Source organism: Lathamus discolor, chromosome 5 (assembly GCF_037157495.1).
Source record: "Lathamus discolor isolate bLatDis1 chromosome 5, bLatDis1.hap1, whole genome shotgun sequence".
In the NCBI taxonomy this organism is placed as follows: domain Eukaryota; kingdom Metazoa; phylum Chordata; class Aves; order Psittaciformes; family Psittacidae; genus Lathamus; species Lathamus discolor.
This window is the reverse complement of record NC_088888.1, coordinates 64,833,293-64,854,530: the sequence shown is the minus strand read 5'-3', so window position 1 is coordinate 64,854,530 and position 21,238 is coordinate 64,833,293. Positions and strand designations below refer to the sequence as shown.

Sequence of the window (21,238 nt, the reverse complement as noted above, 5' to 3'; positions counted from 1 at the left end):
AAGGAAAAAGCAGCAGAGCCACAACTAAGCCAACAAGTACAGTTACCAAATAGCACAAAATATTCGATGAGATTGCTACTAGCACACTCTTGAATCTGATTTCATGAGCATCTGGGCAGGTCATGCCCTTGTCACATTTGGAGGCACTAAGGCACATCTCCAGCCATAAAAGCATCTAGTGAAGAGAAAAAGACTTCAGCAGTATTGCCTGTAAGGTGCAGTTCAGGCACGAACCACCTGCATTTCACTGGTGGCTATACAAGTACAATTCTACAATTCCTTTAATGCTCAGGGAAGTGGTCTATGAGCACATCTTACAGCATACTTGTATGACTTCGCATCCCTAACTGTATTTGTAGAGAGCTGCTTTAATCTAGGAATGAAGCTGTAATGTATCATAGGTTATGTCAACATTAATTTCTCTGTAGGATGGTCTAACTTCCGCTTGCTAGTTGAAGCTAGATTGATGCCTCTCATAGCTGGTACGAAAACTACTCCTTCCGAAGTTTATTGAAGCTATATATCTGCTGACTGCCTATCACAAGCAGGGTTGCAGCTGTGGCACCACAACACAGGAACAGCCTTCAATATCTTTATACGTTCTTTAACACTTGAGCAGCAAGCGCAAGCATCTAAGGGTATTTAGTGCTGTCTGTTAGTAACACAAGAGTGCACTGCAGAAGAACATCGCAGCAAGGCTGAAACATCAGTTCACTGACAGTCAAGTCCATGCTCCTCAGAAAACATGAGATACCCCACATTCAAGGTCAAGAGTGACAACACATTTGAAGTGCATTTTCTCTTTTATTTCAAAACTTTAGACAAGTTACTTTAGTATATAAATTTGATTTTTCCTCTTACAGAATATAAAGATAATTCCCTCATTACTTCAGTATAAAGTGTTTTATAAGCTTGAAGACATTTGCATAAGTGTTTCTCATACAGGGTATCAGAAATAAAGCAGTCTTTCTACACAGGTTCAGACAGATGACTACCTCAGAAACAGCATAGCAATTTAGTCAAATACAAGTGAACACGTGACACTACAACTGTGAGTTCAAGTAAGGCCAAGTCAGTAAACATTGTAAGTCATTGCAAATAAGAGTGGAAAGGTTTGTGAGACATTGCAAGGGGTGGATGGTCTTGTAGTATAATACTTTTAAATTGAGAATTCAGAGGGATTTAGCTAGAAGACAAGTGTGTAATGCTATAAAGCATATGCAAAGATCAAGCAGTGTACTGATGTTAGTGGAGACTTTGTGCCTGTTTATCCTCAGCATGCTAAGACAAACTACAACCTCTTAAAACCAAGCATAAGAACCACTAATATTTGAGAAGACAGTTTCAGAACTCAAGTATGTCTTATTTTGGATGGTGTGTAGTTTTTGTCTATTACTTCATCTTGTAAGAACATGTGAAGACAGCGCTCGTTCTGTGCCAGTGGGTGACCTGCAACCCTGGAGAGGAAAACACAAGCATTAGTGCTAACAAATCAAGCCTACTTGCAGCTAGCAAGGTTTTATACCAGTAATATATGGCTCTGCACTTAGGCACAGATCTCACTTCCAGGTCACCACTGGTGACTGGAATAATGTCTAACAGCAAGACTTGTCATTTTCTCCTAGATGAAATTAGTCCACAGGAACCCAGAGGTACCTCTTGATCACTTAGAAGCATGTTACTTCATCATCTGTCACCTGCAAATGAGAGGACTATCATCTTAGCATTAAGAAGCCTAAAGTTAAGCAAGCCAAGCAGATTTTTACAGGTCTTAACGCCTTTGACACAGGACACCCTTCTAAAGGCTGCTTAACCCCTCAGTCTCAGTCTAATTCAGTAGCAGTTAGCCCAGGCAGAGTTAAAGACTTACTCCACCAGGGGGTGTGAAGGTCTTCTGAAGGCTCCCACACTGCTTAGAGCAGGGTCTTACCATGGTCACTGGCCCATGTCTGCATGTGCAAGCAGCACAGATGCACGGCCAGAAGGTATTGGCCACTCTGTTTATTGGAGGTATCTTTAGATAGGAGACATAAGAGACATAGAGCTCGTCTGTGCTAGAAGAGACCAGAATCTCTACTGCAGATTTAGGTTTGCTCCACATAAAGACTCAGCCACCATCCTTTTAGCAGTAAAGCAGCTGAAACTGAATTAGAAGACACTCCAAAGCTCAGAAGACACCCAAAAGGTATACATTTAAACCCTTAAAATGCAATGAAGCCTTCTGTGTAGCTAAAAATCCAAGAGAACCAGAATCCCTGGAAATTGATCACTTAAAACCTAAAACAGCCTGGTGTCAAAAAAGTTACATCCAGTTTGGACAATCAAGACAGGCTTCTTCCTTGAAGACACAGAGCCTCTCATCCTTCCTAGAGCAGCTTATGTCAGCCTTAAGGCCCCCATATCTGTCAGAACATTTGTACTCTAAATGGACGTTATATCTATCTAGTTGAACACATGTAATACATTGTCAACTCCCGTGGCTCAGCATCAGTACTTTCAAGCACTTTGGTGCATCTTCTCCAGATGTAGCTATATCAGCGCTTACTTCATCACTGGACAGATTAATTTGTCACTGCTCACTTGTCATTGTGTCCTTTGAAGAAGCTGAGCTGTCCTATTCAGCACTAAGATTATTTCAAGTGCAGTCATAAAGCCTCTCAATGTTGCCAGGTTCTAATAAACCAGCAACAATCTCAAGCATTAGTTTACAAGGAAGACAGTCTGGAATAACTAGTTTGAGTTTCTTACCCCCATCAGACTGCAGCTGCTTGAACTTTAAGGAAAAATGACACAGGAGAAGATGAGGCAGCAGCATATTCATTCTCCTGTTCAGGAAGTCTTGCAAATTGGTGGCTGAATGGCAAGACTACAGCTGATCCCTCAGATTCAGCTCTTGGCTTCACATGGGTATCTTGCTCTGCACTGGCTTTTCCTCAGTATTTTTCACTAAGGTGACACTCACTTAACAGCTGCTACTTCAAGAATATTCATGTATCCCAAGGTGAGATTCAGGCAGAAAAGCGCAGGCTGGCCCAAAAGAGCTGACTCAAGCTGCACTGCTGTGATATAGTCCCTCTAGATTCTATATTTAGAGGGACAAAGCTTCTCTCACCACCCCTCTTCCTGGATATCAAGAACTGGCACCAGTGCCAGGTCTTTTTCGGACACAGTGATAACAGTTATCTGAGAGACTCTAGTTCTAGAAGAAAAGACCATCTTTGAGATTGCAGTAATATGCATGCATTATGCAAATTATATTCACATTTAAGTTCACTAGTACTCAGTACTTTATAGAAGCCAAGCCTTAAAGCTTTTACATGGCTCAGAAATTTAGTGATGTTTGCTTGATGCCATCGGAATAAATTGATGAGGTTGAATAACTGGGAATTGTGCCTGAAGAGCCTTAAGCTGTACTTAAGTCTGCCACTACCTCAATATGTACATTAACAGTCTGGTTTTGTTCCAAAGGAAGAAAAATTGACCAAGAAGTCTTATACTTCCACAAGATCAATGTATTACTTGCTGTAGGACTGAGTAAGTGATACTAGTAAACTGGCCATTCCATTTCTGTCAGCTATACTGAGTTTATCAGAGATTCCATCCAAGGTGACTGTTTCACTATCAACTGCTTCAGAACATGAACGGACCTCTTCCCCCACATATTACTCGACTCAGCATAGCAAGTTTTCAGTAAAGCTTTCTGCATTTAAAGTAGAACCCTAAACCTTCACGGATAAAAGCTGTATTTTACAGTCATGACTGCTTTGATTGTACAGCCTTAAAAAATAAACCCCAAAACACATTCCATCTGCCTTCATGTAGTGTGAATGGAAAACTAGATACCTTGGAAATTCATTCCACTTGTCTGTGAACAAAGAGCAGCCTGAGGCATTTTACCTGCTCAGAACCACTAACAATACCACTAAATTGAGCCAACGAGCAACTATGTGAAAATTTCAGAGACTTCACAGGGTCACCATCATTTGCAACTCCAAACCACATGCCTGAACTAACAACTGACAAGCAGATTCTTCTGAATTATGGCTCAACTCACAAACATCCTCTGCTCCTCTTAAACATCATTACTATTGAACAATGTCAGAATGGGACTGACAAGCTTGAACTTTGAAAAGGGAGCAGTCCCAAATCCAGTTGGTCTGAAGAGCATTTGCTCTGGAGACTAGAAGAGCTGGTTAACTGACAGTATTCCTTTTTACGCACTGTTTGGATCCACACTGTTAAAGAGACTAAGGCAGCTCTTCAGGTCAATATGCAGACGGCAGTTAGTAGTGTCAGATGGCAGAAAAAGAATCATGAGACTGTTACTGTAATTTCTGCTAACCCTTTGAAAGGCAGTGACAAAACCCAAAGTGTCTATTTCAAACCCTGTATGTGCGTACCTCAGGTAGTGTTTTTACATCTTCAGAAAGATTCTCATGATGATTAGAGAAAATATGCATCATTACACAAGCTGAGAAAACCTCACATCTGCAATCAAAGTAAACTGCTGTAAGCCCATTGTAAGCTCCATTGTTCACCCAGTGGAGGATACCTTTTCAGAAATGAAAAGTAGAACTATTTGAATGCTATAATTTTACTAGTAATTTACATAAATTAACAACAGCTGCTCAGGTAAGCATTACAATATCTAACTGAACACTGGATGAGCAATGTTAGCATGTCCTATTGCAAGATTAGTCAAAGTTATCATTCTGGACCTAGTTGCAACTACCCTAGTTAGAGGACTAGCAGTTTTAATTCAGTTTTTCTGAGCAGAGTTCTGGGGTTGCCTCAAGGTAACTAGAACAAACACTTACTTGTTTATGAATTGTTCAAGAGCTTGCTTCCTTTCCTCTATAAAGGAATCATCAAATATGCCGTCATCTCCTCGGAAGGGGAGCTGACGGAGAAGAGCTTTTCCTGGTAGAGGTGGTACCACAACCTGAAAGATTTAGAAAAGCTTCCTTAAGCACAGCCTGTAAGCAAGTTTATACACCTCCTCTGCCACCTCCTCTTCCTAGAGGACCCAACTCAATCACATCCCTAGTGAAGTAAGATGACATGACCAGAGAAGAACAGTATCTGCCCATAGATGTAAGCTGAATTAAAAGTAGTTTAACTCTCAATTAACTCCAAGCCATTAAACAGATGCTAGCATTGTATAACTGAGGTTTACTAAGTTTCAGTGTTTTAGTTCTAGACATTTTCAAGCACAATATCTGCTCTGATATATGCTTTATAACATAATAATGTTTTACCACCACTACTCTTTGTATGTCTATAAAGACTTCTATTTACCTTTCATTTTACCCACCTTGCTTTCTCTTTCTAGTTCATTCCTTAGCCATTCAAAGTCACTGTATCTTCTTCTGACTGTAGATTCTTTCAATTTGAAAATAGGTAGATTTGTCTGAGAACAAGAACATAAGATATTGATTAGACAAATAAGAAGTTCTGATAAGCAGAAGCAAGCTGTTGAGTTATAAATTAGTTCTACTTAAGCAACAACAGTATTGAGAAACAATCAAGATACAGAAATACCAATACGGCTCTGTAAGCTACACAAATAAGTTGTGCCTCAAACTGCTTAACTGTAGGCCTCATTTATATGGCATCCTAATCACTAGGATTTTGACACCCTATCACCTAATAGAATAGCAGATTTGCTGGCCACTTCAGGATACGTTCCTAAGGCTGCACAAGCATGTGCTATTCTTACTGTCTCAGGAACTGAATTCCCAATGCCAATATATGCATGAAATTGGAAGGGGGAAGAGAAAGTCTTCACAATTCACACAGGCTCCTCTTACTGCATTTAAGGGAGTGTTTCAGGTATCAGCATGGAACATAACCAAGCTTCCTGTACTTTTCCGCTACCTGATACACCTTGGCTTCCAACATTTTCAAAAGCAAAACTCTTAAGTCCTACAGTGAACCCATTCAGGACAGATGAAGCTGAAGACAGCACAAGCTGCCAAGTTTGAATAGCTCCAAAGATGTCAGTAAGGTGGAGATGCAACATAACATCCAGTGGTGATGAGATCACACTGGTTTGTTACAAAGTTATACCAAGCAGAGCTTGATTAGGCAGAACTTTCCTGAACATGGCTAGGAGTCAGCACTCAATTCTAATATCCTTGAAAGAGTCAAATGGACACAAGGCTATAATGCTGCACAATACCATGTTAAATACACAAGCACCCTGGTCCATGTCCTTACACTAGCTCATGAGAGCCTATATTGCTTCTGCTCATTCTTGGGGTGCAGTGTTATACTACTGTTATAATCCAACTTACACATTATTTTAAGAGTAGACATTGAGAATGCACTCTTAATGACATCCCCATATGCCATTAGGATGAGGTGTCATCCTAAGATCCAAGACCACAATCTGAAGTTTAAATGACATTAAGATATCAAACTGGCTAGGGTGTTACAAAAATGTGTGTAGGCATCTGACCTACTAAAAGCAAGACCAGAAGTCTGTAACTGTCATACATAACCAGCAGTTAACAGACCAAAGCTTGCCGTCATCAGACTGCATATTCACTGTCTTCATCTCGAAATAAGACTCCTGAGAAGTACCCTAGGGAGCCAATGTTCACATGGGACTACAGTTATCCCCAGGTTTCCTGTTGGCAGAACCACAGTAGCCATTTTCAGCTATAGACTTATTTTTTGTTGGTATGAGCCATCTCATATTCTGGTCACAGTTTGAGTGGATATCTCTGTACAATATCATCTGTAGACCGTTAACGCTTAAGCTTTCATTGACTGATACTTCTGGCTGCTCAGAACAGGTTTAATTGCAGAGACACTCTCCTGCACTAGGCAGGACCATGACCATGGGCCACTGCATTACTGCCAACCAATAACAAGGTTTTTGGTTGTCACAGTGCAAAAGTACTTGAAGAGTTAACTGTGTACTTTCACATGCTATTTAGTCCACACTTAAATGGTAAAGTACAAAATATTTTGTTATGAAATCTTTGCTCTCCTTCCAAGGTAAAACATTGTTCATTGTACCAGTGACTAATAATGAAGTTGCACTTAAGACTATTGTGTCAGAAAGTCAGGCTTTATAAAGAAACACTCTTGTCTTGAGGATAAGAATACTCACTCAAGAGTGAATAAAGCTAGGTCCCCCAGAGTGCATGAAGGAGATTCCCAGAAGTTAAGTACTGGATTATTTTTCTCTGATTTCAGCTAGTGGCTTTTTAACTAAGTTCAGCCTTCCACATTGCAACACCAACTCTTTGTCAGCATCTTCGACATAAAGTCCTTTACCATATTTAACACATAGGCTCTCACCTGCAAAAAATATTACTTTCTCAAGTTACTTACAAGAGGGATTAAAACTGAATAAAAGCAGCTAAATGCAATGGGTTCCCAGGTCTTCAGGAACTCTTTTCATGCTTCTGGGCATGAAGTCTATTAAAGTTAATCTCTAATCAACATATCAGGCTTACAAGTATAATGTGGGAGCAGAAGTGCCAACTGAGCTTGTTATACCTTCTACATTTCCCTTTTAAACTTTTGGCATGCTAGCCCAGCTAGCAAGCTGGTGAAAAGGACAGAGTACTTGCTTTCCCCTCCAGCTGAAAAATCTCGTTTTGATCATAAGCACTGGAAATGTCTGAACTGAAGGCTCCTATTACACTAAGTGGCTTACAAGTCACAACTTGAGAACTACATGTTAAAGGAAAGTGTGTGCCCTGTCCTTTACTCTGGGTATGAATTAAAACTTCTAAACCTCATGTTTCTTACAAGCCAGAAACGACACCAATTCTCCTTCCTCTAGGAGATAGTACTGGTAAGAGCTGCATTCTTCAGATACAGCTATTAGGCAGGATCTATTAAAAAAAAAAAAAAAGCAATTTCATAGTCCTGTTTATACTCCTTAACTTACACCTTAGCTCCATATTTTAAACTCAGAATATATTAACACCTGAGGTTACTGCATGTGCCTTTCTCACTGAGGATGATTACCCTGCTTGAGCAGATCACTTCTTCCTTTGGCAGGAAGGACTTCTGCATGTCCTATTGCCTCCACCTATCATGGGTACATGGCTTTCATGAAACAAGCCAGAGAGCTGCTGAAGCATGAGCTATCTGGGCAAGGATTTGGTAGAGGGAAACAATACTAAGGCATCAGCTTCTATTGAAGTGTCACTTCGAGACCATAGAGGATATCAAAGGAGTTATTCTCAGCTTCACGGTTTATGTGGAGAGTTATCTTTGTTTAGTCACCAAGGTGCTGGTAGCTATTCTGAACAGTTAGTGCTTTGTTTGCCTGCTAGAACAGAGATAAGAGTGAGGACAAAACTTAAAGTCAGGCTAGTTTCATTTTCACAAACACATCTCCCCATGCTCATTCAGCATTACAGTGCTGGCTTTCTGGCCTGCTGATCTGCAAAGCCTACTGTCATGAAACTCATGACCCAGTTTGGCACAGACCCTGGAGCATAGCTCATTCCTTTGATAAATTTAGCATAATTACTGCAGCAATTGCTTCTTCTACAGTGTAATAATTAGTCTAATTTTTTATTAAGAACATTTTCAACAACTGCCTAGTCCAAAATCATGCCTTTTAGCAGTTTGAATGCAAGCCCTCAACCTGATAGGATTATGCATTACCCAAGAGGCCAGACAACCAAAAGTCACTACTCTATTACAGATAAAGCATTATTCTAGGAGGGCAAATAAATCAGCTCCATAAAGTCCCACATAGCCCCAAATCCTAAGCACAGAATTAAGGCAAGACAGATTCTTGTCTAGCACTGTTGCTGTATTAGACCATATGCAGACACCCATTAGGCTTTCAGTCTGTATTCTGCTGGGTGAGTTAATGGCCAAGCTAGTACACTGAAATAAACATTGTCAGAACTAGTGCCAATTACACAGTTAAACAGCAGATGACAAACCCAGACCCTTAAGTCACTCCTACATTCTTCCATTCAGATGCCAAATGAGTTTCTGCATTTGGTTAGTGTTCATCAAACTGCTAATGGGAAGCAGTGGTTGCCTGCTCACAGATTTCAGGGCAAAACCTGTATTCACAGCAAGCATGTTTCTTCAGTTACATTTATGTCATAACATATTCAAGCTACAAGTCCAACTCTAAGCTCAGGAGGTCCCCAGTACACCTCAGAAGCAAATGACAGTCCTAAGGCAGTAATCTGGATAACCAGGTAAGTTTTCTAGCTGTTGCTTTAGTCTATCCCTGAGCTGTGCCCAGTCAGAAGTCCCAGAATTGTTTATATATATACAAAAGTGAAGAGACTTTTACAGGCAGAATTCAACTAGTTAGAGTACTAGTCAAATACTGCCCATTCAGCTTCAGATACACACCTCCCCAGTGCAGCCATTCTGGTATATGAGTTACCTTAACCGCAGGAGGAAAGCTAGAGTACTTTAAATATATTACCTCATAACTCTAAGAAGTTTTAAGTATTCTGTTATCTAGACTAGATCAATTTATCTGGTGCGTGGAAAAAGCCTTGCAAATAGCCAGACTTGCTCCTACAAATTTGTTTCCAGACATAAATTGAAAGCCAATTGCATTTGGATTCCTTCAGAGGACATGCTGACACTCCACAAGGCTGACTCTGAATGTCATGGCAGCCCAGTCCACCCCACAGCTGCAGAAGCTCTATAGTACTAGCTGTCCAGGACAGTTTGTGGTGAATTTGATTCATTTCCTCATCTGCCAATGAGACATTCAGCAGCAGCCCTGCATTGCCCATGTCTCCCACTCCTAACAGAGAATAAAGCTGCAGTTGCCACAGTACCTACTTTGATGTTGTCTTTTCAAGTAGGTTATGGTAGCCTCGATACATCTCTATTTCCATTAAAATAGTGAAAGAAAGCACTCGGCTCACTTCTGATAGAGTTTTGTGTCCTTGACTCTCAGAAGCTAAATCCAAGCTTCTTACTGTCTCTTCATAGAAGCTGTAATCTGTCAAGAGACTACACCCTTCAGCTACACTTACAGACAGCCAGTAAGAGCTCTGGGCTATTACAGAAAGAAGCATTCAGGAAGGATAGAAAAGTATAGTTTTCTTAACACAAGAGCCTGCTGCCCTTTAGTACAAGAAACTGGTTCCAGCAGTGCACTGTTATTGCAGAAACCTTGCCAGTGATTTGTTTCCTTCCCAACTTGACCTAAGCAGCTACCTCCCCATTTCCTACAATTATAAAAAGCAATAAAGAAGGCAAGCATACTTTAAACCTCAGTTGCTAGAAGTTTAGTTTTCTGCTGTTCACTGAAGTAAAACCTTTCCCCACTGCAAAAGGTCAGATAAGAGGTTGTTACTTGTTTAAGTTACAGTCATTTTGATCAAAGCAGAATTCTACCTCCCCTTTCATCTAACTGACCTCCAGGTCTACTGAGAGTATATTACAGGCAAAAAATCTGAAACTAACAGAACACTGAAAAATCTCACCATTTGTATACAACCCAGTTTTAAACAGTGCTGACCTAAGCTATACCAGGAACTGTAGAGCTTCCCATTCCAAAGCCCTGAGACATGGAGCTAGGATGCTTCCCAGCTTGAAGACTAAAGCAGCAAAATACTAATTCCAACACAAAGACTATTAGTTTTTAGACAAGAGTTAACTTTTGCCAAGTCAAATGCCTTGAGCCTAGAGCTCCTCTATGAAAATTAGTGTAGGGGTGGTCTGGGTGTTGGGTAAGCAGCATCTATCATCATCTGATCCAAAGTTCACCATCATCATGAAGAGCTGAATTATGGTGTGCCATGGTCAAACAGCTCAAAGTGGAGCTAAGTCTAGAAAAACATTGCTTAGGGATTCTTTATTCTTTGGGTTTCATGCTTAGAAGCCAAAGGTAAAAACAGAAGCCTACTTAAAGAAGGGCACATTCAGGCATAGGCTTTTACAACACCCAGACAGAATTAGTAACTCTAGATAACCATTTCAGGGTTAGCAAGGCAAAGCTTCCTTTGGCATACCAAATACTCCTTTTAAAAAGAAGGGATTGCTACTTTTACATGATTGCAAAGTGTAATTGCCATAAGCTCTGTTCTGGCCTACTGCAATGCTACCATTCATTCCTTATTGAGAAGGACTGAAGAGGGGTCACATTAAGTTGATGCTTTAGCATCATTAGCTGACATATACCAGCTACAGTCAAATGGGGCCAACAAATTGCAGCAAATTGCTGCAATTGATAGTTTTTATCAGGAACAAACATTTTAACATGCTTTGTGAGCTAGAGACAGTCCAGCATCCCTACACTTCATAAGCATGTAAGAAACAAGAGATAACTGGCACAGATGTAGGCACATTAATTAGCAAAAAAAGAAACCAAACAAAAAAAAAAACCCATAAAACCCAAGAACACAATAAAAGACTCTTCATATTTCCAGTTTTTATTGGAATAGTAACATTCACATTCTTTAATTTGTAGTGTATCTTCACATTTGGCAGGTGCTGCAGCTTAGGCCCGTAGTCTCTGAAGCATTCTTTCCGGGTACAGAGGTGGCTTTAAACCACTTCAGATACAGCTTCATTTACCTTTGGATTTTAGAGTAAAGCTGCTATATGCTAGCTATTAGCTAAACTTTCAGGACTGGCTTTGTGGCCAACACAGACTGTACTGTCACATACCACAGAAGATCCTCCCATGACAGCAGCTTTGACCTGCATTCTTAAGTAACCACATAAGGAATATGTCCACGGACCTGTCTTCAGTCAGTAAAACATTTTTTATACCTTGAGCAGAAGGTTAGGGTTTCTCCATCCTTCTCACATCAAAAGAAGTTGTAACAGCAGCTTCAGACCCTTCACTCTGTGCTATAGCTTCATAGGTATTCAGATTACTTACTTGCTAAAACAGCCTCCAGTAGTGCAACTGGCATTGCACTACCAAGTGAAAAAAGCTTTTTAAAGCAAATACTTCCCCTACAGTTAGAAGCTCACACCTACACTCCATTATTTAATTTCCCCAGATGAAAGAGTAGAGACCCAACCGCTCTGAAGTTCAAGCTGACACTTTTTTGACAAGTCATCTAACAATAAAAATGTATCAAAATACTTTGGCATCATATGCCTACCTGGATCACAGCCATCTGTCCTATAAAGATCAGTCATTGTTCATTTGATTGGTCTGTTCAGCACTGTACTAGAGCACACTCTTACAATGTGGGCCTTGATTGTCATGTAGTATGTGCAGAAATAGACTCAAAGTCACCAGTTAAACTAACATACTAATATGAAGCACTATTGAGAGACTTGGCTATTTTATTTGCACAGTAGCAGGCATCAACACCAAACCAGTTCAGTACCTTTGGACTAGGCTCCTGAACCTAGTTTAAAAAAAAAAAAACTCTACAGAAAAATCAGCTGCTCAGAGTAAATACATGCAATGGACTTGTAAATCCTCTCTCCTTGCTTCAGAAGTTTCTTTCATCCAAGCCACCCTACTTCAGTCTCTCTAGTCAGTGTCCTGGAAGTTGTTACCCTTCCAGCTATCCTTTTCTGAATATCTTTTTCTGTGCTCACTGGTGCAGTGAGTGTTTAAGGTGGGCTGTAGAACAAAGTCACCTGAATCACTGCATTTTTATCCTTTGAAGAGGAGTCTAAAACTGATAGCACAGTCTAGAATAGGGTATTAGAAGAGTAATTAAACTACAGTTAGACTTGCAGTGTGATGCAAGATTTGCAGTAGCAGAGAAAGAATTAGTGCTGATTATGCATCCCTAAACACATCCAACACTGAGTCAGTATTTAGTCATTACCGCACCACAAGCTTCACTGACTATGAAACTGAACAATGCTGAAGTCAACTATGTGTACCAGCGGATTTGATTCTTCTCATGGTGGGAGAAGAGCCTGCAACTTCAAACCCAGCTAACCACACGAAGGATAGGAAATACGGATGGCACTGTTCAAGGACAGCATTTCAAAGGCACATTCACCAGATCAGGAATGCCACTTTGCAAAGCCATGGCATAAGCGCTGTCTGAGCAACTTTCAGTTCATTTAACATCTTACTTTGACTTTGATTGCAGAAGTCAAACTCAAATCAGTCACTCGAGTCTGACTACTGTAAATATGCTGAAATGCAAGTACTGTATCCAAGACAGGTCATGAAAACAATGGGTTAAGATGAGGACAGACTTTCAGAAGCAGCTCAAGTTCAGCAGTACTTTGATATACTTCCCCAATCCTTTGAGACCAACATTATTTTTAACAATGCAGGCACTTCACAGCTTGTGTGTTCATTTCCTTCCCCACATTGGGTCCACACGGTCAAACATCTCTGCAGGTCTACAGAAGTCTCTCTGCAGAAGAGATAGGAGAAGTGACTGCTGCCTTCAAGAGGACTGGCACCACTCAAGTGATGCATTTCACATTTGGAAGCACAACAGCAAGGCATTACCCTTCTATAGCTCAAGACAAGCCACTGAGCTGTGGGACCCCAGGAAGCTAAGGTGTGCCTCAGTGTCAAATTTAATCACACTGATGAGAGGCAATTCAGTATAAAAGAACAGAATTAAGACAAAGGCTTTTTGTTAACTTTGGTTTGACTAAAAAGAATTATTTAACTACTTGGAGTAGCAGCTCCTGTAGCAGGTATTTTATTATAATTCTAGCTGCCAGTTTGACTATTAATGACTTCTCTGCAAGCTCTCACTAACCCACCAACAGATAATTTAACCTTTTAGTCTAATTGACAAACCCAACTAATACAGGCAGCACAGAAGTCACTTTTACTTCTGTAGAAGCAGTAACATAAGTGTGAACAAAGGGATATTTTTCCCAGATGCAGCAAGTTCCTGGGTATCTGTATGCTTTGTTGACAGTATTCTAACCAATGTGCTTACCTCCTATGGTACTGCTTTTACAGTGGCTGTATGGCTCTGAAGTATGTCACCAATTGCTGGGATCAGAGTTAGCTTGTAAAGCTTGTCTCCTTAAAGGATTTAGCAACTGAAGCTGCTGCACAGAATCTGTTTGAGCGAAGACATTCCCATTGACCCAGTTACCAGGAAAACTACGTCTTAAGTACAGTAGAAGTCAGGTGATAACTGGATTGAGGACTGCAGACATGCTGTAGGATGATAATGTAACAACTGCCATTTGTTCTACATTTGCTTCTTGGAAAGCAGAGAGAGGCCTTGCTGACAGCCTATAAACATTATCAAGTATTCACATGCCTATGTTGACAAGCAAAAGCCCACCCTGAAAATGTGTAACAAGTAGAAGGGAACCACTACCCCTCTGGTGATGGTTCCCGAGTGAACAGCTAAAGACTCCCACGAAGCAGCATATGGCATGTAAGGGTATTTACGCTGAAAAGTTAACTGTTGGTTCACACCTTTCAAGAGGCAATGGCAGCAAAGTAGTTTGCTGTATTACTTTGGCAGGCCATCTAGTTGATTATGTTAGTTGGGACCACTGCAGTCACCATACTGTGACCATCTATACACCTTTAGATTAGATTACTACTATATCAAGTTTTATTTCACTAGAAAAAGCACTTGGAGCTTTATACCCTATTGCTTTGTTCTCTTTCTTAGCTCACTAAGCCTTCACACAAAAAATACCTTCAAATGATGCAAACTCACTGCCTAATGCTGCTGATAGAGAGCAAATTCTCTAGCACCCTGTCAAGAACATGATCCACTCAGATTTCCGATTTTAGCACTGAAGGATGGCATTTACCATTACTGAACAAGATATTTGACTTTCACTGCCAAGCTGCACTGCAGTGGCATACCACCACACTGTCTTATACTGGTTGCTACAGTGGAGAGCTTTCTGTCATCACCTTGTCCAGTCTGCCAAGAACAGTATGTTATTTAATGCAACTCCAGGCTCAGAAAGTCAATACTTTGACCAACTGACCTTCTGTGAAGTAAGCTGCCTCACTGGAAGTGCTGTATAGGTTCTACCTGCAGCACTCTGAGCCTAACTGCTTGTGAAAGTACCATGCATTTACCACAGTGCACAGCCATCCCACTGACCTGCGCAGATACACATGCTAGGAAACAGTAAGGTTTTTCATAAGTACTGCAATACAACTGACTCACTTATCTAGTAGTATACTGCTGAGCAGTCTACCCAAAACTTTTAAGTTCCCCATTAAGCTTTCCAACTTCCACCAGAAGCTGATGAGTACAGCAATATAAGAATTATAGCATGAGGTTGTTCCACTTGTGGCTTTCCAGGCAACAGATATGCTTCAGCTGTAATACCAGCAGAAAGCTTGCAAATAAAAGCTTGGGGCGGGGGGGCTCTGCAGTATTTCACACAAGTACTTTTTGCAAGATACTAGTTATCCGACATCAGTTCAAGTGTCTGCTAGCAAGCTCAGTCTCTCTCCAAAAAAGTTAAGCTTTGAGACTCAGACAAAGCAATACAGAATTACCCTTACACCAAGTTTGTAAACACCATGGCAATGGTGCAAGTCTAATTGCTTTAATTCAAACTTAAATCTGTGTCCTCTCTGACAATGTTTCTGGCTTAGCATGATTTCCAGCCATAGCATGAGCCTGCCCAGTAGCTTTCACCAGAACTTGGCAGCAGGTAAACTGTCCATTTCTGCACTCCTAAACATTTTAATGTCGATGTTAGTTGAAGAAATAGTTTTCCAGATACAGCACAGGTAACTCACTCCATCTCAGGTTTGTACTGCTGCCACTACTAGCACCACTGTGCGACACAGCAAGTGTCAGCTGCTACTTTCTGTGAACACAAGCAGTCTTCAAACCACAGAGGCCGGCTGGTGGCTGATGCCCACCCTGCGCCAACAAACAGCTTAAAGTTACAAACCTACCTTTTAAAAATAAAATACTATAGCAATTCAAGTTCTAACTCTTCTCCCATACCGAAGCTTATGTTATTAGGAACATGGTCTATGCTCTGCAAGAAGCAGTTAATTGATACAAGTTTAGACAGTGAACGCAATTCTGCATGACTTGTATTACCTGCTCTGTAGCCTTCCAAGCACACAGAGACATAAAACTCAATTTACAGTTCATGACAGCTGTGAATGTATACAGCATGGATGCACCCTGTGCAAAAGTAGCACACAGCTGGAAAGGGAATGATCATGTATCAGAAGCAGTCCTGTATACAGACATGCAGAGGTGCAAGTAAGGAGTGGGAGGAAGCAATGTTTATATAATAGTCAGGATGGGAGGAAGAACAGAGGAAGGTCACAGTACTATCACAGCATATGTTTGTTCAAGTCACTTCTAGGTCTTCATTACAACAGGAACCAGAATTTTCTACCCAAACAGCAGATGGGCTAATACTAATCTGTCTCAGAACCCGCTTTCCTGCTGAAGAACCTCAGTTGGGGATTTTGGGGGCAGGGGAAAAGAAAAAAAAATATTTTAAACCCAGTAAATTTGGTCTCATTCCCAAGGCCATATTACAGCTATGTCCCTTTTGTATCCTCTTACCTACATCCAGCAATTCCAAATGCTCAATCTCACGAAAAGGAACATCATCAGGAACTTAAGGCACAAATACTTTCCAAACAAGGTAGAGCTACACCTTTCTGCAAAGTGGGCTGCTACTGCAGTATAATGAAACACAAGTGCGCAAGTTCGAGTTTGTCCTCACACAGAGGCCAAACACAGGTTACAGTTGTTTAAGTTTATTCTTCCCACCTTATGAGCACATCGTGAAACATAGTAATAGCCAGGGGACATGGCAATTTAGGAGTGTCAGAATGAAATAAGTATCCTCCGTCATAGCTTTAGATACCAAATGATGTTGCTTTTTTAAGTAAAGTTACACTAAGCTGAGAACTTTGACCAGAAAATCCACACAGGGTTTTAGTCTTGTCTGAAGACTTTAAGAGACCAGGGCAGCAGCCCTCAGCTGAAGCCTTCCCTGCCATGAAAGCATGTGCATTTTGTGTGAAAAAAGAACCCCTACTGCAAAAATAGGCACAGACAGTCGATGAGGCTTCTTCCTCCTCTATTACTGCCTGTAATAACTGCCCATGTTCAATGAGCTGCAAAAGAGTAAAGCTACACAAGGTAGTAGACTCAATCACAAGGTAGTAGACTAAACCACAAGGTACAAAAAAAAGAGGTCATCTTTCAACTCATCCCTGGAAGCACAGACTAAAAGGATGTCCTGCCTCAAGTCCCTACTAGCACAGGCAAGGACCAGTGCCATAGATACTGCATTTCACTGTCCACTCCTGCAGGCCCTGTTTATGAAATAAGAGAGACCTTATTACTCCACATAGCTTTTCTCAAGCTTAAGACTATTAGCCTTTGGGGCATGCTAGTGAACACTGCCCTTCCAGCTAGGAAGGAGTCCAGTGCCACTAAGAAAAATTTGACAGCACATGAGAAATAGCCTTATTTATTTGGCACTCAATTTATATTTCAGGTACAAAAGCAAATGGGAAGGCCTCCCTAAACACACCCACCTTATCACTTCAGCTAGCTCTGACTAAGCACATGTGCCCACTAGACTTATTTACACATTCTCTACAGGTTTTTGAGGCTGCTGAAATCCTGAACTTGACCTTGTTCTCAGGGCAGATCCACCCATATTACTACACCTCAGATAGCTGAGAGTTCGCCCTCTTCTATTTACTTAAGAGTCAGATTGCTCACAGTACACCAATATTTCAGTTTACTGACAGTTGCGCACAGTGGAGCCGAAAGAACACTTGTCCTTTGGTTATTTCAGCCGAAGTGCACTGCCTTCGCTACCACCAGAGCGCCAGAGTTGCCAGCTCCAGCCGCCTGCAGAAGCTGGGCCCTGCTCTCATGCTGAGAATGAAGCCCGCTGCCGCTCAGCCATCACCTCCCCAGTGGTACCCACCGCACCAGCTGTCAAACGGGCCTGAAGGACACGACGGCGGCAGCCCGTCACCGCCGCCCCGGCCCCGCGGACAACCGTCCCGGTTATGTAAGTGCCGGCTGGAGCCCAACGCCGACACACGGACTCCGCATTCTCCCTCCCTCGCTCTCGACTCGCTCCCGGGGCCCGGCCGCAGGAGAAGCGGGCACAGACCCCACGGAGCTGCCCGACAGGCACCCCCGGCCACCCGCCCAGGCCCCCGGCAAGCAGAACCTGGGCCTGCCGCAGCGCCCAGCTGCCTCCCACCCTCCGCACCGCGCCGGGCGCTCACCTTGACGCGGATCTCGTAGGTAGTGAAGCGGCCGCGGCCCACCCCCACGGTCTGCGGGTTGCCCACGTCGATCTCCAGGAAGTTGCTGGGCGGCCCGTAGGCGTCGTTCAGGTTCTGCGGCTTGCTGATCAGCCGCCGGGTGTCCGCGATCGTCTCAGCCATGGCGGAGCGGGTGCCTTCTCCCCCCGCCGAGAGGAGCGCGGCAGGACGTGAGGGACCGAGCGAGCGTGCCCCGAGCGCCCCCGCCGCCCGCCCTCTTATCGCCCCGCAGCCAGCTGACTGCCCAGCAACGCGCACCCACGCCGCCGCCGCCAGCGGATGCGTCCACCGCCCGCGCGCAAGGCGTGCTGGGAGCTGTAGTCCTCAGGCTCCGCAACGCTCGCTACCCTCTGCACGGCGGTGCGTCTACCGAACTACAGATCCCGGCGTGCGGGAGGAGAGGTGCGGCCCTGAGGGAGCTGGCTTGGCGGGCCCGGCGCGGGCTGCGGGGCTCGGTTCCGCTGCAGGAGGGGCTCCATGGGGTGGTGCGGAGTGTCGCGGAGGTTTCCTCCGCCTTGGGGTCAGCAGCAAACCTCCTTCGCATCCGGGGAAGGGGCTCGTGTGCGGTCAGGGTGTGTGTGAGGCGGTGCGAGCCGCCCCGGGGCGGCTTGCCTGGGCCCAGCCCTCAGTGAGGGCGATGCGGGGGCCTCTGTGGGTGCGGGGGATCAGGAGCATAGAGGGGCAGCGGCGGTGGATTCAGGGTAGCCTTTTTTCTCTTTAAACCGGGAAATGTTTTAACATGACAATCATCATTACTCTCGACTGCAACTTTTCGCCTGCAGCCCTTAAAGAGTGCACAAAGGAAGGGTTGTTGTTCGTTACAGGTGGAGAGCCCCAAGTAGGTTAAGTTGGTGTATTAGTCAGAAGCTTAACCTAGGTCTTGGTGCATGAGAATAAGAAGTGATTTTTTGCAACGGTGTTGTCAGTGGACATGGACAAAACTGTATCAAGATTGGGAAAATGCAGTGCTGTAATGAAAATATGAAATGGTGAAAAACAGGATGACAAGACTGCTAGGAAAAGCTATATATGCAAAGTGTTAGGCAAAAGGAATCGGCCAGGTACAAACATAGGCTGGAGGTGCCTCCCAAGTGCTCTGTGTTGGAAACAAGGTCTAGATTATTGCAAACAAGGTGTCAATGTTGTCTGTAGTAGCTTTAAAGCAAAGCTTTTTAAAATCCTTGAATTTTCACAAATGAAACGTATATAGTAGCAGTGTGAACAGCTGGCACACATTTTATATCCTCATAGCTTGCAAAGATCAAGCGTTCACATTTCATAAATGAAGGAAATGGAAATTGTGTTTGCAGAATAATTAGAGGGGGAAATGGTATTTTAGTAACATGAAGAGCGAAAGTTGAAAACAGAATGAAAAAAGGGGAGAGGGAAGCTGAGAGATTGTTCCCTTCCAAGACATAAGGTCTTTGATTCTTCAGTACCTGATTAGAGTAGATGGTGTGTTATGATACAGAAAATGTTGCCAAAAGAAGTGGAATGTTTACTTTCTTCATGCACCTAGGACATCAGTGAATAGAGATGATAGTAATGCACTGCTGGTATTTGTAAGTGACTCTTATCACCGTAGAGGTCTTCCAGATTTTTGTCTCTCTCTTTACACAGTGCCCCTCCAATGATTAAATGCATATATATTTTTTCTTCCCTCCTTATGAAGGAATTCTGGTGATACTCCATTACTGTCCAGGAAGAACAAGATAAAAATAGTTATTTTATTTTTCTAAAAATGTCAGACTGCCTGCAGATCAGGTCTGAGAGGCTCAGAGTTAACATGGGGCAAGTTTGGTTACTAGTCATCTATGTTACTGAGAAGATAATCAGAAAGCAGAGGTGAATGCATACATGTAACCAGTATGATTATAGATGGTTTGCTTGGTAACTTTTCTGTGAATTTCCTGCTCATCACTCCTTTAGTGTTATTTCTCCCCCTTCTTAGTGCACCATCCTTACTTCCTTTCTTTCTGCTAATACCTGCCAAGTACTCCATTATTATAAACAGAAATTAAGCTGACAGAGTTTTACAACGTGGGAGTGAAAGGAAGCCTTACCTGAATTGTACTAGTTATTAAACTGGTCTTGCAGCAAGGCAAGAAAAAACTCATTCATTCTACTGAGATTATCCAGATGTGTGCATAAGTAATCTTTTGCTTGTTACACAACCTTTGCTACCACATGTGACTGTCTTAAGTATAATATATTGCCTGCCTCCCGGCCAAGCTTGGTTTCTCTCTCTGTTCCAAAGAAACAAAAACTTGCCTAATACTGTACATTTGGGACATTGGCGAGCCTATGATGAACCAAGAATACAATTTGTTCTCACACTGGGTAAGTACTAAGAGTGAGGCTTAAGTTGAATGCTTTTCTCATGGCATACCATCATAGCAGCACTGTTCTGTCTGCTTTTTCTAACAGGATAACTGGTGGTGGAGAGCCGCATGGAGGCAAGCTACTGGGAGAGGTGTCCCTGTCCATGGCAGGGGGGCTGGAACTAGATGATCTTGAGGTCCCTTCCAAACCTAACCATTCTATGATTTTATGATTCTATGACTGAATGTTTAAGTGCCTATGTGTCACTAGTGTTGGTAAATAAGGAGGTTACAGTAATTTGATGAGGTCTCCCATCTCCGTGGTATTTTTTTCATTGAGGTCACATACAAATTCTCTGGTCTAAGAGACAAAGGGGAGGATGCCCAGCTTCATGACTAGCCCCCCGTACATCATGTAAAAGCATACGTGCCACACTGGCTCATGAGTGAAAAGAGAAGGAATGAATGGGGTTGGGAATCTGAGACCTGTGAGCCTCCGTGTTTCCTTCCAGCTCTCAGAAAATGCATTTGTATATTTTGATTTGTATTTTGGATGGTTTTTGCTCCATGAGACTGGAGTTACACTGTCTGTAGTTCCTTCTGCTTGCTAGAAAGGTTCTTCCCTCAGGATGGAGGTGAACATAAATTCAGAAAAGAAACTTTTAATTCTGTGTCTGACATGAACTTTGGGCAGGATTTCAAACGTGGAGGGAGAGGGGTCAGCTGTGTTTGCAAGTCCAAAGAT

General features: G+C 42.5%; 1 protein-coding gene across 1 annotated transcript; it reads right to left on the bottom strand.

Moving 5' to 3' along the window:
• Nucleotides 1-784: 784 nt before the first annotated feature.
• Nucleotides 785-18,450, bottom strand: SNX3 (sorting nexin 3). Its single transcript, XM_065681107.1, is given in 5 exon segments — nucleotides 785-1,384; nucleotides 1,386-1,457; nucleotides 4,818-4,942; nucleotides 5,315-5,410; nucleotides 18,134-18,450. Coding segments are annotated over 5 exon segments (477 nt in total). The 5' UTR covers nucleotides 18,296-18,450; the 3' UTR covers nucleotides 785-1,362.
• Nucleotides 18,451-21,238: the final 2,788 nt, after the last annotated feature.